Source organism: Fopius arisanus, unplaced genomic scaffold, assembly GCF_000806365.1.
Source record: "Fopius arisanus strain USDA-PBARC FA_bdor unplaced genomic scaffold, ASM80636v1 scaffold00050, whole genome shotgun sequence".
NCBI lineage: Eukaryota > Metazoa > Arthropoda > Insecta > Hymenoptera > Braconidae > Fopius > Fopius arisanus.
Genome location: NW_011887789.1, coordinates 922838 through 941596, shown reverse-complemented (window position 1 = coordinate 941596; position 18759 = coordinate 922838). Strand labels below are relative to the sequence as shown.

Here is an 18759-nt window from a genome sequence, read left to right as displayed (position 1 = left end):
GCTAAGTACGTCAAGTCCTATGAATATACTCAATACGCAAAAATGCTGCATTGCCACCACCGAAAGAGAATCGAAATATTCTGACGAAGCTTAGTATCCAAGTTGATGGTGCACAATCCTTACCTCCGATTTCGCCATTGTCCTTTTTCTCGGTGGTCTGATCAATAATTTCATCGAGGACACTGCGTTCTCTCTTAATTCTTTCAAGTAGAGACTTGGTTTTCTCATCAACGTCGAGGTCGTCGTCGTCGTCGTGGTCGATGACAGCCCGCTGTGAATTCCTTCTCGAGTGATCAACAATCGAGCCTTTTCTCGAGCTCTGGTGTGACATTTTTTCATCTTCAATAACAGCTGTTTGAGAGTTTCTCCTAGAAATATCTGTTATCGAAGCCTTTCTCGACTCAATGGAGTCAACTCTTTCAATTTTTGCACATTGCTTTGTCAATTTAGTTTCATCAGCACTTCCTCTCAGAGGTATTGTCTCAAGGCTGACCGCCTCTAAAGGATTTTGAGAAGAATTTTCGATAAACGTTTCTTCGATAATAGTTTCAGTGTACCTTACGGCATGATGAGGGCCATCATACTCAAAGACCTTCTCCTCGACACTTTTTCCCTGTGGAATGAGCCCCTGGAGGCTTTCACCGCGCCCCAGACCTTCCGAGACATCAGCATCGAACATCTCCTCAGCGCTTACATCTCTCGAGAGAGCCTTGAGAGTGGATTCGTCGTCTGACACCGAAACTATCGACACTCCGCGGTTCACTGAATGTTTCTTCCTATTTTCCTCCCCGTCTGAATACTCCTCTATGAGTATACCATTTGGGGGCTTGTGAATATTTTTGTCATCATGTATCGTGTAATTATAAGATGCTATCTCCTCAACTTGAGGTAGGTCTGTGTGGATTTCTTGGCACTCGACTTTTGTCGATTTCATTTTGCTGATCGTATGGCGTTCATCAGGACCTGCGGGGACTCTCAAATTTCACTATCCTCTGAGTATAGATTCCTTTAGTTCTTAGCAGACGCATTCCTCAGCTCAATATCAATGGCATTCTTATCAATGTTTTACGCGCACAATAAATACACAAAAAGCCTATATAATTTTTCAATAGAATCGGCAATAGAAAATTAGTCGCTTTATAGATGTTCCGAAGCAATTGTTATCGTCATGATTCAAAGTCATAAGCGAACATGAGAAGAAAGCGTATTAGTGAGCTTTTTTCTTTCGTCTAGTATTTCTTTTAAAATAAATCGGCAATTAATAGAATTTTTACATTCTACTTGCAACAATTTACCATTCTGTCATTGCATTATTCAGTTATTAGCCTTGATCAGTTTTGTAGTACACAAATTACGATTTTTCGTTTCGCATGTGTCTCACCTGTCATAGTTGCTTCGTGCTCAGTTGTTGATTCCATGGATATTGTTATAGTTTCACCCTCCTTCCCCTTGATTTTCTCAATGCTCCTCTTCACCAGTTTCTCGCAACCTGAATTTATCAAGTTGTAACAACACTACGACTACACCTAAGCGAAGCATTATATCTTTTGCCAGAGAGAATGTTCTATCTTTCTCTTTGTATAACCAACAATGCTTTACGATTTCTGTTTCGATTTGACGAAAATTATAAACAAGTTCTTATCAGAGGGAAAAATTATCAAATATCAGAATATTTATGATTATCACAAGATAAGACAAACAATAACTGAACTGGCGCGCGTTCCAATAATTAACATGTTTTCATAACGATTTTTAAATTGAAATATGAATGGACAAAACATTGGACAAAATAATTGGCCAATATATTGTTTCTACTACTAGCCATAACTCAATCATTTTATTTTACGATAATGTTCCCCTCAATGCATTGAAATGTACTATAAAGTTGACCGTTCATTTTTACCTTCTGGTCCCTCACTGTCTGGTTTTTCTATTAAAATATCTTCATCGACCCCCACTTTTTTCATCGAATCGTCCCCTAAGCTATCAGCTGTTGCTTCGGTTTTGGCTATGAATACAATAATTTTAATCAATGACAAATTTTATTTCACTATTCCATTAGTTATAAATGAGTTCTGAACAATTTATTTACAGCCGGAATTGGGAAAAGTAGCATTTGGGAAAATTCACACATGAAGGAGCCGTTTCTTTGGAGGGACTTTTTTTCTTATACATCTATTAGTCCTGTGATGAAAAGTTAATACACACAAATATTTATATATATGTTTTTTCAATTACTCTCAATGAGATAAATTTTACTTACATTAGTGAGGCTTAAAGCGTTTGGTAGGCATTAGCTCTTGTAGACATATTATGAATATTGTATTCATTACCATATCATCATTGAAAATTAATGTGTATGTTGATAAAAAAAAAAAAAAAATAATGCAAAAATGAAAAAAAAAATATAATAGAGAAAGAATAATTTGTCAACTTACTTAAAACAATGACTTTGCTCTTGCAAACAACACTTCCCATCTCATTTTCAGCCCTAACTTCGTAAGTACCACCGTCAGACCCCTTGAGTAAGTTGAGGGTGAGATCATAGCTCTCCTTTCTCTGACTGTCCCTTGTAATCTTGATCCTAGCGTCTGCAGACACTTCCTTGCCATCCTTGAACCACTTGATATCTGGATCTGGTGTTCCCGATATTTGCACAGCCAGTTTGAGAGTGTCTCCCTCGTTCAATTTCTGGTCCACCATTTTTTTTACGATTTTGGGCTTGCAATAGACTATGAGCTTGCCACTGCTAGAGTCCGAACCGTACTCGTTGGTCAATTTGCATATAAATGTACCAGATCGTTCCTCCTTAATGTCATTAACAATAAGTTTGTGGACATCGCCTTCTGAGGATGTGGTGTAATCTTTTTTTTCCTCTGTTATTTCACTTTTTCCAATGTACCACTGCACTTTGGGCCTGGGATAGCCAGCCACTTCAACCGAAAATTCTGCGCTAGCTGCACCCACTTTGGTGATCACATCGGTCATATTCTTCTTGAATCTCGGGCCACATTTCACCTCAATACCAACTTGATCCACAGTAGTTCCATCCTTATTACTGACTTGGGCCTTATAAATTCCAGCATCGGTCCCCACAGTGCCATTAATGCTCAACGTCCTGATCCCTTCCTCTCTAGCCTCGATAATGACCCTTTCATCCGCCCGGATGACGACTTCATCCTTCATCCAGATTACATCAGACTCAGAAGTGGTCTCCACCTCAATTTGGAGGGTAAGGCTAGCGCCATCCTCAATAATCCTGTTCTCACCGAGCTTCTTCTTGATCTTCGGTGGACACTTGACGTCGAAATTCCAAACGTCAGAAGTCTGGTTAATCTCATTTTTCGCCATCACTGAGTAAGAGCCAGTGTCGGTGAGCCTGCACTCCATAATTATCAAACTGTAGCTATCATTGCCCTCTTTCACGAAAGAAATCCTCTCAGACTCCTTGATTACCTGGCCGTCTTTGTACCATGTAACATTCGGAGGAGGTGACGCCTGAATTTGAACAGTCATTTTGGCATCGGTTTCAATGTAAGCAAACGTATCAGCCATCTTTTTGATGATTTTCGGAGCAGATTTGACAATGAGCTCAATATAAGTCGTATCCTCCCCCAGTTCGTTCTTGGCCTTAATGGTGTAGACACCGCCATCGTCACACGTCACATTTTTAATGACAAGAGAGAGCGATTCCTCGTCTTCCCACAGATATTTTATCCTGCCTCCAGCTACAATCTCTTTACCGTCCTTGCTCCATGTGATTTGTGGCTTGGGAAAGCCCTTCACTTGAAGATCGAGCATAGCAGAACCCCCGACATTAACCTCGGATGTTCTAGATTCATTATCCAGAACTGGTTTGGTGGGCTCCTTCAGTAGCTGATTGACATTCCCTTGGACTGTGAGCTCGGCACTACAGCTGATGTTACCAGTGCTTGTTTGAGCTACGCAGGTGTACAGTCCTGCATCTTCAGGCTTCACATGCTGGAATACAAGAGCAAGGGTGTCTTCCTTATCCTCGAAGAGGACCTTGAAACGCTCCTCTGGATCAAAAGGCTTACCATCTCGCAGCCACTTGAATGAAGGCTCTGCACCTGGTTCAAAGATTCCCTCTGGCAGCCCAGCGAACAGGCTCTTCTCATCAGTTACTGTCACCTCTGCTTCGCACAAGCATTCACCAAATTTATTTGTTGCCACGCATGAATACATCCCGGCATCTGCCTTCTGAACATCTGGGATGACTAGCTCGTAAAATCCACTGTCAGCTCTTTCGGTTATAATCTTGATTTGTTGGCTTTTCGAGTCGATTAGAATACCGTCTTTGAAAAATTTCAATTCAGGGTTTGGATCTCCTTTGACCTTAATCATAAACCGAAGATAGGTGTTCTCAAGTAGTTCAGTGTTTTTGAGTTGAACAAGAAAGACCGGAGCTTTAGCTTCGGCCTGGGCTCTCCTTTCATCAGCTGTCAAATTCTCGACAATCAATTGAGCTGTGCAGCTGGCATTACAATCACCATTGGCAGCTCTAGCTGTGTAGATTCCCGTGTCACTCTCCATGACATTGAGGATTTTGAGTTTGAAAACATTATCGGTTGAGATGATGTTAATTCTGTCTGCGAGCTTGTCATCGAGAGGTTTGTTGTCCTTCAGCCAAAGAAATTTCGATGCGGAGCTGCTGCTATCAAGAGTGCACTCAAAAGTCGCCGACTCGCCAGCTGTACCGAAACACATCAGAATTATTAACTGATCTATTATTTTACTCAAGTTGACTCATTTTTTACTGATGTTTAAGCTGAATTGCATGATGTGCTCTATGAAAATGAAAAACTAACAAATTATATGATTTTTCAATACGATTGTCTTATTTTGACATTTTTTTTGTATGAGTGGAGAGAAAGTGTGAGGAGATGCTGATGATTTGGCAAGGTGATGTTATAACGGCTGTCAACCAATTTTCTAATTATTTGCATATTAATAAAATAGATTTCTAAAATAGAAGAATAGTTGAATTTCATTAATTAAGTGCGAGACTCTTGCCGGACTGGTGATTGACGGACCAAAATAATCAATAAAATGTAAGCATCTTAAAGGACTTCCGCAGTGAGTAAATGGGAATAGAAAGAAATGCACAAAAGCGTTGAAATTTTCAGTATAAATCTGAATCAGGACTAAAAATATGTAGCCGAAGTCCGAAAACAATGGGCTATATATTTTTTATAAATTAATTATTTAAGACATTGCATTTGTACAGGCTCTTATGGCACGCAATTTTCAAAAATCAATTAAAAATAATCGACAATCGCCAAAAAATGGAAAAACCTGCCGAATCATTCCGTAAACTAATCAAGAAGAAATAAAACGAATTTTTTCCATATGTTACTAAGTGGATTTCGAGTTGTGATTAAAAAATCTACCGTGAATCAGGAAATTTCATCGAAATGACCATCAAACGTGGCAACGTTGAGAGGAGGTGGGTGCGCTCCGCGACGTGGCGGAGGGGGTGGTACGGTAGCGGGACATTCAAATATTCGGGGCTTCCATCAGAATTCACTGGATAGGACAACAAACTCAACAAATATAACGTCTGCAACAAAACAATAGCACTCCCGCCACTATGATATATGTTTTTTCGCAAGTTGTCGCGAGCTGTCGGAACGTTTGATCTTTACCCCCACTCTATGTTCCCCCACCTATACTGCGGAAGTTCCTTAACTCGTGAGAAAAGCTACAAGCAATTTAGAAGAGAGAAGATGGAGAAATTTGAAGCTACAATGGCATTGTACATTCTCAGTCTTCATCTACGTGACTTTACCTATAACGTGCATAACAGCCTGTTTCGCTCGGATGGCTAGAACAGTAGAAATATATCATGTTACATCCTGCTACTTGAGCGCATTTTAATCCTTGCAACTCAACTCTTAACTCCCAAAATGTCACCTATTGTTGATAGTGTTACTGTTACATATGCATATTATCTATATGCATGATGAGATCGAAGGGATACTTACGTTGAGCGCTGATGCCCTCGATCGTCCTCCCAAACTTGAGCCTACCAGTGTCGGTAGCAGTAAGCGCCAGTTTAGCGATCCTCGTGTCTTCAGAGGAGCCACTGACTGCAGTGCGATGCTTGACAGAAGAGTGGACGTCGGAGGCATCATACAGCGAAGAGGATCTCTTCTCGCTAAGAGAGCCTGACATCGATGTTTCCACTAGGGAGGACGCGCCATTTCTACTGCTCGACACTGATGAATACTCTATAAGCGACCATAAAAGTAGCGGTAGAATGTACAATGCACAATACATTGAGGAGATGCATGACAAACTCCAATCTTACCTTCAATAACTTTGGAAGAGGTGCTGAAGCGGCTCGTCGCCGAGTACCGACCGGACATCTCTTTGTTGTCCTCGATGCTCGCTTTACTCGCTCTACTCGCTTCAAATGTACAACTCTCCGTTTTCTCAGCAGCGGTAACTTGTACTTTGGTTTGGCTCTTGTCTTTTGGTGGAGGGTTTAACCCAGTGGGAGTCTTCGTCTCGTCGTTAGTTTTTCCCTCAGTCAGTTGTAGATCATCAGCTGCATGCTCAGCCAGGGCAACGAGATCACTGGCGTACTCGCGGATTTCCTTGAGCCAAGTCTTTTTAACTGTATCTTTATGAGCAACTAGAGTTATCGGGTAGCCTGATATCTCAGGATTGTGCAACTCGAAGGTACGCTGCTCGACTGGATAATCTTTGAGCTCGACCTCTGGCAGTTTAATGATATCCTTGAGGACAAAGACGGAACGATCCTCCAATATTCTCCGAACTTTACATACGAGTATGCGGGCTTTGAAGAGAAACAAATAACGCTCTTTGGTCTTTCCGTCCTTGTCTGTCACTGTGAACCACTCGTGGGTGAGGAGTCGACCGAGCTTATGGATGTTGCCTTTGAAGCCCTCGATATTACTTATAAACTTGTTGTCGGTCGCTTGATGGGGGATTCCTAGCATCAACTCCAGGGCTTTCTGGAGATCGTCGCTATTTTCCCCCAGTCGGGTCGAATATTTAACCAGCTCCTGATACATTAAAATAAGGGGAGATTTTTCAAAAAGCCGTTGTCGTTTTTGCAAGTGAGTGACTGCGTTCAAAACGCCCCACCATGACCTGTTTTTAGAGCTGCTAAATCGGTAGCAGCGCCCACTCTCGTTTCTCCGACAGATCATTTCCAGGCTATCATCACCTTCACATATGTGAATAAATATTTTCCATCATTTTTTTTAAAACACGTTTTATGATAAAATTCGAATAGTTAAAAATTACTATTGAATTATAATGAGAATGCAATGGAATAGGTAACTCGACGTAATACTTTTCTCAGATTGAATTGAATTTTTGGTATTAGAGAGCACCGCACGGAGTTATGCTAGTGTTTTTTTTTTTTTTTTTTTTTTTTATAATACTTGATTCACCGAAAATCTGGCAACATTTTGGTTTTGTAAATGTCGAGTGGAAGAATGTGAAGAAAAGAGAGCGGAACTCTTCCTCGTGGAACTCTTACACGCAAGAAATTAAAAAAAAAAAAATCTAATACTTTTTCTTGAATGATCTATTCAAGTGTACAAGGAATCTCCAGTTTTGTTTTTCTTGGAATAATCTTATTACAATTATTAAAGCTACAAAATATTAATATTAATATTAATATTAATGATAATAATAATAATATTCAAGACTTTCGTGGACTGATGAAATAATAAGGTAAAAAACAAGTGTTATGACATCCATTTCAAAATTATGAAAATGAAAAAGTTGAAATTGTAACATTTTTCCTGACGCCTCACAACACAAATACAAAAGAGGTCAAAGTCACAGTTTCGTCTTCCTATCCCGGCATGCAGAGAATCGTTAGAATCCAGTGACTCGTTATATTCCCCCTTTCAAGGTGAAAAAGCGAAGGCGATATCATCTGGAATACTTTCAAGAATGGCAGCTAACAGCTGGTTTAAAAATGCTAGTAGTCTAAAAATGAAAAGTCCGGTGAGTATATAGACTTACCCGATAATAAAGAGGCCAATAATAAGGATGAGCCAATATCTGAGGCAATATTATATCCGGGCAATTAACGCATCGCACCTACCACCCCTGCGTTCGGTTAATTAATTATTTTATTAAGTCCCAAGACGATTAGCAATAGCTACGGTATGTCTTCGATGTAAATACAAGCCAACATGTACCGGAAGAATGATCAACGTCTTTTGGCCGCCTGACAATTTCACTGACGATAACGACAAGTTATCTTGTATGTGTTATTTTTTTAATTTTTCCATAGTATTACATTTGAGAAAAGAAAAATGTATTTTTTCTCTTTTAATTGTAATCTAAGTAAAACATTACCTTAAGCAAGAGCTGGTAGTCGTTGATACGTTGTATCGGAAGTTTCAGATGCTCCGAAACACTTTTATCGTCTCCAAGAGTCTGGCTTAGCTCCTGAACAAATATAAATAATTGCTAATAACTCAGTGACGATGTCAATTGGATAATGTTAGATGGAGAAAATTCCCATCAACACACAGAAAAAAAAAAAATAAAAGAAAAAAGAAATCTTTCGATTGGAATTAGACTGAGTAGGGCTTGCGATCAATTGATGAACGTTGTAATTACATGCATGCCAATATCATTTTTGCCTCCAATTTCTTTTATTATTTTATTTATTTTCTTATTAACTGTAATGCGATATGCGTCGACTAAACGATAGATTGCATTATTGTTGGGGGTATAGAATTTTTTAAGGAAAATTCACAGAAAGAATTAATTGACGATGGTCGCGGGGGTTGACGTGATCACAATTAACACTATAGAAACACACCTTGGGGGTTGAAGGATATCTATCGAAATGAATTGTTTGTCGAATCTAATGGCAGATCGATTAGACTTACTAATGTCCCCGTGTTGGTTTATCCAACACACGGTGTTTGTCGAGACTCGCGACTGAGAGTCGAGACCAGACGGAAGATTTAACATCGCGCCACTTGGATTCTATACTTAGACCATAGACGCCATCGAAAGACTGACCACAGCACAAACACTAGTTAAAAAACGATTTTGGTTTCATGAGGTGGAATGGATTTTTCTTGTGATCCAATTGTCAAGCCCCGCAGAGAAAAATATAAATTTTTTACTTCTATAGAAAAATATCATCACTTCTTACAACTTTCCGTCTCCATCTTAAGTATATCTCTTCCCTCTACACTCCCTCGACTTTACACATGCTTCAATAGAAAAATCCTCTCAAAATTCTACTACAACAAAATTTAATTTCATGATACAAGATACAATCTAATGAATGGACATTTTCATTTTGCCATGATATATGTAAATGCCAGTGGTGTTTTTCTGCTAAATTGAATATGAATATGCTTAGAGTGAGCGAATGAATAATAAATCTTATTTTTTTAATATCTCAAATGAAAGACTTGAAAGCGCGATTGTATTTAGGGCAGAGAGTAGTTGCAGAAAATTCGAGATCCGGTGGCGTGTGTTGATTTTTAAATAAATTGCAGATGTGAAAATTTATTCGATTCTAATTCTGGCCGAAAACCTACTTTGGTTGTTGATTAATAAATTCAAATAGTGTTTACTTATTTTTGCCATCATTTTTTTTCATTCTGAGAAGTGCACAAAATGCCGGGTACACATTGCGAGAGAATGAGAGAGATGGGTGGCATGGATGTCCGTTGAGATAAAAATACACGATGTTATTTTCGGATTACTGGATGGACGCCCGCGTTTCGCCTTCGCTATTACGTAATCAACAGATTTTCATTTCCAAACGTCATCAGGTAGGAAAATTATTAGAAAGTTGGGTGGTTGTCTGGAAACTATCGTGCACACATGCTCCCTTCATTGCTTCCTTTTTATACACATATATATATATATATATATATATAATGACATCCAAATGGCGACTTGATTTTTCAATAAAAAAAAGAATTCTCCATTATTTTTTTCCTTGTTTCTGTGGGAAAAAAAAAGCACAAAACAAAAACAAAAATGGATATTATTATTAAATTATTATTATTAATAGAGCTTATTTTGCTTTAGAACTTGGTAGGAAAATTGACAAAAATCAGAGTACGAAGAAGACTTCTTCTTTACCATAAATTTCGAAGCATGTATCCACGGTATACTTTAACTTTAACTTTACAAAGTATTAATAATTACATGACTCAAGCGTAATGGTTTAACATCCACAAGGATAAAAATGAAAATGAAAATAACGAAAGGAAATGTGAAATGCATATTACCTCGAAATATTCTCGAACCTCGTTGTTGATCTGTAAGAATTCTTGGGCAGCCGGCTCGTCCCGACAATAAGCCACATGCTTGTCGAAATCTCTCTCCTGAAAAATCAAACCAAGCCCACTCTTTCTTTCTTTTTCTTTAAAATTATTAATATAATTTTGTCATGATTCAGTTGATGCTTACCAGTCGCAAAAAAGTTTTTCCAAGCATTCTTGGTTGATCCGCATAGTATTTGACCCCCTCGATTAAGACCCTGCCGAACGATCTAAGTAAGGCCGGAATTAATATCATGCCAATTCACACCACGCCTACGGGTTACTTTGTTTTTTTTTTCAATCTTTCAAATTTCTTGTCAACGAGTTAACGTCGTTCTCGACAAGATCATACAAAAACTTTTTAATGATCCTTGCCGGGTTTGATTTTTATTCAGGGGGACAAACAAATCTTCAAACGCAGTTAATAAATCAATCAATTATGAATTATCATCGATAACAGTTAGAGAAAAATTGTCAATGTAATTTTTATATAATTTTTTCCATAAATTCTCATTTTTTCACTCAGTAAAATCAATTATCGGCTGTAAATGACCTGTAATATTTAAAAAAAAAAATGAAATCAATGAAAATAATTCATAGGCGGCATGTAACAACATTTTCCATACATGAATTGGTGGGAATTTCGAAATGATAAATTGTGGCCACTCATGTACATACACAGTAACACACGAAAACTGGCAAACAACCATCAGAAAACTCCACTTACGCCATTTTTCATCGACTGCTATGGAATAAATAATGACAACGGTTGGTGAACGATGATCGTGTGTGTCTCAAATTTCGATATTTTTTTTGTTTTTTTGTTTTGTTTTTTTGTTTTTTTTGTTTTTTTTTTGTATTGTCTCAGTGGTGAAATAGAGTCTAGTTTGGTACGTCTGGTATCTTAAGGGTTGTATCGCGAATTCTAATTGAGTGATCAGAACGAATATATACGTACGTATTATGGAAATCAGCAATGTGTTTAAGATTGCTGAAAATAATTTCCTTGTTATCACGAATGGCCCTGGGGACTCCAGGGTTGTCCAAGGGTTTAAGGTATCTCTCAACCACCTGTTGAAGGTCTTTGCCGAATTCTTCCTCAGTTTCAACCAATTCCTTCACCACAGCTCTGGAGAAGAAAGAAAAAAAGAAAAAGCTCAATAGTCCGAATATAATTGAGAGAATTTATTTTAGGAAGAATGTGTCCTATTGAAACATACTCTCGTCGATATTGGGAATCTTCTGGGCGGTGTTGACTCAGGGTCGAACTGTCCTCGCTGAGAGCTGTCTGCATGAGTATTGACATTGGCAGCCATCCCTCTTTCCCGTCTATCTTTCGGACTCGTGCTCTGTCACAAAAATATATAACATATTAATTTCCATCACTTATAATTCCCAGCAGTTCATCAGCAGTTCCCTCCTCTTAATATTTCACAAACGCGCTAATTTTATCAATTATCAATAGCAATATCTACTATATTATTTATTGAATTATTCATCTCGGCAATTTTCATGTCATTATCATTGGCACTATGGCAAAACGAGAAGCATGAGGCGTGACGCGTGGCAATAGTCCCCACCTATTTTCTGTATTTCCAATTGTTCGCTGAGCTTGAACCTCACCTTTTGGCTCGTACTTATTTCTAGTTTAATGGTCTTATTATCGAAGTATCACTGGGAAAATGTTGCCATTAAACTCGTAAAATTGTGTGAAATTTTCAAATTTTCAAGTGGCCCGCTATTTAATAATGCTAATGCTAAACTCTATTGTAACAAAAATTCAACGAAAAAGACACTCTCATTGTTCCCAAGGGTTCAACGTTTTCTGAACTCCTAGATTGAAACCACCTGTCCGTTTAATATGTGGTTGAATGGTTGAAAACTTATTTGTCATTTTCAAGTTCCTCCCGCACACGCTATGTGAGATTTTATTGCTTTGTCTCTTAATTCAATCATTCGAATTCACTCAAGTAGCTTCTGTGCGTGTAGCATACCGACACTTGCACCCACAACTCGACAATTTCCAACTGACGATCGGCTCGTTGACACTGTCTATTCTCGCCGTCCATCATCACAATCCTTGCCATCTCACACCCAGACCTTACCTCTGAATATTAGAGTCCGATATCGACCTGACGACGCCCCTAGCCCGCAAATCAGTGTGTCTTCTTCTTGGTCTCACTGATAGCTTGTGACGAGCGGCCGAACTATCCAGACACGCTTCAACCTTCCCTATCTCCAGATCAGGATCCATCCTAGATCTCCTGCAATATTCTCATATTCATATTCTCAATACTCATTCAAACTCCAAGCCGTTAGTCCTTGAGCTTAAGCTCATTGGAAAGCTCGTTGCTCTCATTAGATGAAAATTTATCAAGCACTAGTGAAAATTCTCAGAGGAACACAGTCAGTCAGTCGTTCAAGCTAAAACCATGTGTGACATAACTGGCCATATAATGTACTCATGCCACTCAGAAATAGAATAGCTGGAAGATCTACTGGCAACTAACAAACGCAACCTCCACACAATGACTCTCATTACTTTCGGCAAAAGTCTTTCCAAGAGGATATTTCAAATATATTTTCAACTTCTAGTCGAAATTTCTTATTCACTATTTTATTTTATTCTCAGATTATGATAAATCTCAGGGATCTATTTATAGAAATATGGTGAAATTTTTGGAATGAGTGAGTGAACGGGATGAACTCATCTATTTTCCGTGGAGGCCAATGATCTTGGACTTTTTATTGAACATTTTTTATCATCTCCCTCCGTTGATGCAAACTTTCCACTGTTCTATATTAACTTGCGCAAATACTCGGGGAATTTAGACTGATGGGGCATGTCGTGAGCACCTGTTATGAGTTATACCCATTATCATCTGTTGTATTCTATCGGTTTTTAGGCAATGACAACGCAATTCCCATGGAATAGTGAATTTAGGCGATTGTATTTGAAAATATTAATTATTATGTCGAGATATGTTCTACGAAGAACATGTTTTATTGTGAAGCAAATAGGAAACGTATTTCCACAGCGTTTCTTGTCATTAAATTGAAAACCTTCATTCACTTGCCTATGACTGTATTTTTTTTTTTTTTTTTTTTTTTATCATGCTGAACAGTTTACTAATATGCTCTATTGCTTGATGGTTAATTTTAGCAGTGCTCGGAATAGAGCGGACCAAAATAGTCATCACACGGTGCAAACGTGGAAACTACATGAGTCAGAACATTTTGCGCACATTCGTAACAATTAACGTAATTATAGAGAAAATTGAGAAAAAATATAAGAGCATTTGTGTTGAATTGTGTTGGTTCTCACTTGGTCAGGTCGTCTTGAATATCAACTGCTTCGACGATGTCGCCGACAGTAACAGAGAAATCGTTGTCCGTTTCTGATACATAATCCTTCACCACCACGAAATTATCCGATTTCTGAAAATGTACATAATCACTGAATATTTTTATCCTTACGATATTCGCTAGAAAATACTAGTATTGAACAATTCAAATCAATTGACTTTTTCTATTGAATATCCGCAATAAATAAAAATCCTATGAATTTTTTGAATGATTGCATTATTTCAAATTGACATCGATGCAAAAAAACAAAAACATAGAAGAATTCAATACAATATTTGATAAATAATGTCAAGTTTTACATATTATTTTATCGTTGTGAGGAGAGTTGAAAAAATATATTGAATCGCAGTCTCAATAATTGTCGACAATTTCCATTTATAGAAGACTCTTCATTTGAAAAGTCTTTGGGTGAATTTGGGTGAATTTCCAATTGCCTAAAGGAAGAGAGAGAAAAATAAAAAATTGCCCCACAATTTACCCCATTCTGATAAGCCCCCTCCGGATTGCCACTGCTCCGTCTTCTCAGGCTAGGAGTATTTTCTCTACTTAACCAATTCTCCAATGTTCTATCGGTGAAATGAATCCCGGCACTCGATTCTCTGGCATTAGTCGAAGTAAAGGAAGTTGTCAAGCTGGTTTCCCCCTCGTAATCCTCCTCTCCAGCAACAGGAATGGCATACATGGAGAAACGATGGGCCGAGGGTTTATTGAGCTTGAGGGCGGAGAAAACATGAAGCGGCTCAAAGTGGGATATTCCATTCTCATCGAGAACCGTGTAAGCGACCTGTCCAGTGAGAACAGCGCGTGATGCATCCCTCGGAACGACGGTCTGGAAACCCTTCTTAAGTATCATAAAAATCGTTGATGGCTTTTGATTTCTTCTAATGAAAAAGTCCTCGATGGCGAGACTATTCTCTGCATGAAGTAGCGCTGTCGGAATATCCCCGGAGGATTGTAGAGGTATACCCTCAGGGACAATCATCAAGGCTGCGCTCTCCCGGACAAGTGTTCTCAATTGTGGATCGGTTTTAGCGAGCTCCGGATCGCTACTGAGATTTCTCAGGGCTGCAACAAACTGAGGACGAGTTTCCGCGAGTTTTCGCATTACTGTTAATCTCTTGAGAATATCCAAAGTAACTTTGTCCCCGGCCAATGCTCGTGTAGATTTTTCGTCGCTAATGACATTAAGGAGACTGGTGGCCGTCGAGGACATACCCAGAGCCCTCGCTAAACCCACCGCCTGTAGAATGAGCTCTCTCACATGTATACCTTTGTCGTCCAACAATTTTCGTACTTGAAGTTCACTGGATTCTCGAACCGCGTCTACGATCGCCTTATGGACGCTCTCCGCTGCTTCTTTTTCCGACGAGAGTGCTGCCACTTCCTGCGAGACTTTCTTCAAAACGCTCGATACCAGCTCTGGATTTCCCTCCGAGACTTTTCGAAACGCCGAACCGAGCACCTCGTTTCCCTGCTCCTCCTCAAGGACCGCTGACAATCTCTCCAGGACTACATCATCCTTCAACGAGTGCTCCACTACCGTTGACTTGAGAATGTCAATCTTGTTGTTACGTAATTTAAAAAGTTGGAAAATGGTGCTCTCACTTAGGCTCTTTCTATTGTGAGGTATAAGTAATATTTTTAGCGCTTGGTTCACTGCCTCATCAATCGAGATGGAATTTTTGCCAAGGGCTACCATGAAAGCCTCACTGATTGATGACAATATGTTATTATCCGGCTTTCCTTCTCCATTTTCACGAGGATCATCGGCTATAGCCAGAACGGCAGCAGCTATCGCTGTTTTAATAGCTTCATTCATCCAATTGATATGTTCGTGATCGTGATGGGTTTGTCCATTGGTAACCATGAACGCTCTGCCATTGCACACATTCTCCAAGTTGAGCTTTTCTCCGTTGTAATATTGCTTGATGATGCTGTAGGCTAATTGGGAGACAGTTGACACAATTTGGGCCATTTTTACTGCCGAGTCCCCGAGGAGTCCGAGGTTTTCAACGATTGTAAGGGCGTTCTCAAGTACCATCGCTGTAGTATCTCCGTCGACGCCGACACTGGGTACATTGGCTGATATCTTTCGGCCAATTGACATTCCAGCTTCTGATAATTGTCGGAGAAGTCTCGCGTCAATGCTAGGCTCTCCGCTTTGCTCTGCACCATTGCAGTGGGATTGCGAAAGCCGAAGTAATCCGAGTTCCTCAGGGGTCACTTCGAAACCCTGAACGGAGAACTCCATTTCTCCCTCGGCTGTGTCCGTCAAGTCCGGAGCAACAAACCGCGGTCCCTCCTCTGTCTGTACCATTTGTCCGGGTACAAAGGTCACTCCTAATATTCCAGATTCAACGACACAACCGGGAACGAAACGCGGACCATCTGGAGTGTCGATTACCTGTCCAGGAACAAATCTCGAGCCTTTATCCTCTATGGATATAACCTGGCCGGGAATGAAAGTCGGCCCAACTTTCGTCTGAACTATCTGTCCAGGAAGAAAACGCGGCCCCTCGACAGTTTCCACAGTCTGACCGGGCACGAATTTTGGTCCACTCCGGGTATTCACCATCCTTCCGGGTACAAACTTGGGCCCAGAACTCGTCTCCACCACTTGACCAGGCACAAACTGCTCTCCCTTCTCAGTTAAAACTGTCTGACCTGGGAGAAATCCTTCCTCGGTCATCACTCCAGGGACAAACCGGGGCCCTTCCTTTTCCCCTCTAACCAATTGTCCGGGAACAATGCGTGTACCTTTGGGAGATTTTCCAAGCGTCTCAGGAATGAACTCGACGCCGTTTTCAGTTTGAATCATGTGACCGTATATCTCTTCTTGGTGTAAGAGGGAAAAAACGCTTGCTGTTTTGGAATTCACTGCAAGTCCAATCGGTCCGGGCTTCAAAAATGTTATGTCAGCGACGGACTTGGCTGCAGCAAATTCAAAACCACTGGGTCCGGAGATTGCTCGTCCCGCAACGAACCTTTCTCCTTTCGCCTTCGTATTCACAATCATTCCCTCAACGAATTTTTTCCCTACTGGAGTCTCCAGAGTGGTGCCAGGAATGAATGTTTTACCGTGTGGTGTGTCCACTGTGATTCCGGGAATGAAATTTACTTGTTCAGTTTGTTTATTTGTAGTGAGATTTTGCCCAGTGACAAATTGCATGCCCCCTGATGTTTTCATAGTCCTTCCAGGAGTAAAGATATGTTCTCCGTTGGATGTAAGCAAACATTGTCCGGAGATGAACTGCCATTTGTCGTTAATCTTTGCACTCTGCCCCGGTATGAATATGTGCTCGCGATTTTGTGCGATAGTCTGTCCTGGCGTAAATATACCACCCGAGTCGGTCAGAACCGTTTGTCCCGGCACAAATCTATTCCCCCCAATGGCAATTTGTCCAGCAACGAATTTGGGACCTTCTTCCGTGAGTATTGTCTGTCCCGGCACAAATCGCCCCCTCTCATTCATATGGATCGTCTGACCCTGAACGAATCTCCACCCACCTTTCGTCTCCAACGTTTGTCCAGCGATGAACACTGGAATTTGCCCTCCATTTTCTGAAATGGTAACGATCTGTCCAGGGATGAGCAAAGGCCCCTCTGGAGTATGAACAGTGAATCCTGGAACGAAGGTTGGCCCTTGAGGGGTTTGCAGGGTTTCTCCAGGAACGAAAACCGAACCACTTGGAGTCTCGAGCGTCTGTCCTGCGACGAATCGCTGCGCCGATTCAATATCTACCTTGAGACCCTTGATTTTATGAACTTGTTGCTTTGATCCATTCTGCACATTCCTCACAATCTCTGGAATTTCCTTAACTCTCGGCAGTTCCTCAAGGGCTTGCTCACCAGCGATCAGCAGCCTCTCTCGAACACCCGTGGTTTCATCAAGTTTTTCTGGAGGAAGATTGAGCAATAATCTCTGAATTATCGGATTAATTTCAACTTCTAACGGCGTCAGAGGCTTAATAATAGATACTGTCTCAAATCCTCCAGTCTCTTGGGATATGGGTAATGTGACCACCCCAATTTCCCCTGCCTCGAGATCAATCACCTCTGGAGGAATGCTAATCGCACTGGGTAGCTCGGTGACAATGGGAGTTGCATCAATTGTGCCAATATTACTCTGAATATCAGTCCAATTACACGTCTTTATTATCGGATCAATGAAACTCTCGTGGTTCTCATTGACAATTGTTAACTGTCTCTCTCCCGATTTCCCGATTATATCATCGAGTTTGACATTTTTCCAGTGAGTTGCCTCCTCGTTAGCATGCTCCTTGCTCCTCCTCAGCTCGAGCTGCTTTGCCTTGTTTAATTGTTCGATAAGAAAGACCTCATCATCAGCCATCTCCTTATCCTCGAATATCTTCTTGGCATAATTGAGTTTAGGTGCAGCTCGTTTCCTCCTCTTTTTAGCCTCAGTCTCGAGCCTCTCTCGTTCCTTGATTACTTGCTCGTGGGTCCCTAGGCCCTCATACAAATCATCAAAATCATCGAGTTCCTTGAAATCAACCGAGACATTGCGGCCCTGCTTAAGTCTCAGTAGAACGGTATCACAGTCCCTTGACAACATCACATCGCTTACATCACCGTCCCTGACAGCAGCCTCTAAACTAGCTGGAAAGACTAGGCTACACCTCCTCTCTTGTACCGTGTATACAAACTTCATCTTCTCCTCCTCCACTTTCTCACCCATCTCCGAGGAGAATTTTTTCCTCTCAAGAAGATCCCTCAGGGCTCTCTGTTGTTCGTCATCTCCTTCCAACACCGGAAATACATAGCGGTAGTCCTTGATGACGACGTGCTTCTTTTTTTCACCGAGAATAAGCCCGGCGGTGTAATGGTGCGAACCCAGTGCAGAATTATTTGTTATCCGACATTTGGATTTGTCACTATTGTGCACACCCAGTAGCACGGGAATGTAATGGTGTGTCGGCAAACCGTACGACTTACCAGTTATTCGACAAAATCGTTTGGCATCAGCTGGACTTATTGGAGGCAGTAATGGAAAGTAATTGGGCTTGGGGAGGCCCCGGCTCCTCCCCGTTATCCTGCAGAACGACATTTCTCCTTATTCCTC

General features: G+C 40.5%; 2 protein-coding genes across 7 annotated transcripts in view; one reads left to right on the top strand and one right to left on the bottom strand.

Moving 5' to 3' along the window:
• LOC105267851 (NEDD8-conjugating enzyme UBE2F) overlaps positions 1-2338 on the top strand; it is a 13203-nt gene extending 10865 nt beyond the window's left edge. Inside the window, exon 6 of the transcript XR_892289.1 lies at positions 2095-2338. The gene's annotated coding sequence lies outside the window, so the exon portion shown is untranslated. The remainder of the gene's footprint in view (positions 1-2094) is intronic.
• Positions 1-18759, bottom strand: part of Obsc (Obscurin) — a 26868-nt gene extending 8109 nt beyond the window's left edge. The window contains exons 1-15 of one of the 6 annotated variants that reach the window (XM_011306979.1): positions 14155-18759; positions 13636-13748; positions 12416-12574; positions 11531-11659; positions 11269-11439; positions 10459-10540; positions 10278-10373; positions 8368-8460; positions 6332-7052; positions 6006-6251; positions 5810-5845; positions 2439-4712; positions 1904-2008; positions 1382-1489; positions 124-963 (exon numbers count right to left, since the gene is read on the bottom strand). In XM_011306979.1, coding sequence (XP_011305281.1) covers positions 124-963; positions 1382-1489; positions 1904-2008; positions 2439-4712; positions 5810-5845; positions 6006-6251; positions 6332-7052; positions 8368-8460; positions 10278-10373; positions 10459-10540; positions 11269-11439; positions 11531-11659; positions 12416-12574; positions 13636-13748; positions 14155-18744 — 9763 coding nt within the window. In that variant the 5' untranslated portion in view covers positions 18745-18759. The remainder of the gene's footprint in view (positions 1-123; positions 964-1381; positions 1490-1903; positions 2009-2438; positions 4713-5809; positions 5846-6005; positions 6252-6331; positions 7053-8367; positions 8461-10277; positions 10374-10458; positions 10541-11268; positions 11440-11530; positions 11660-12415; positions 12575-13635; positions 13749-14154) is intronic. The other 5 variants (XM_011306980.1, XM_011306982.1, XM_011306983.1 and 2 more) reach the window with 5 other exon arrangements.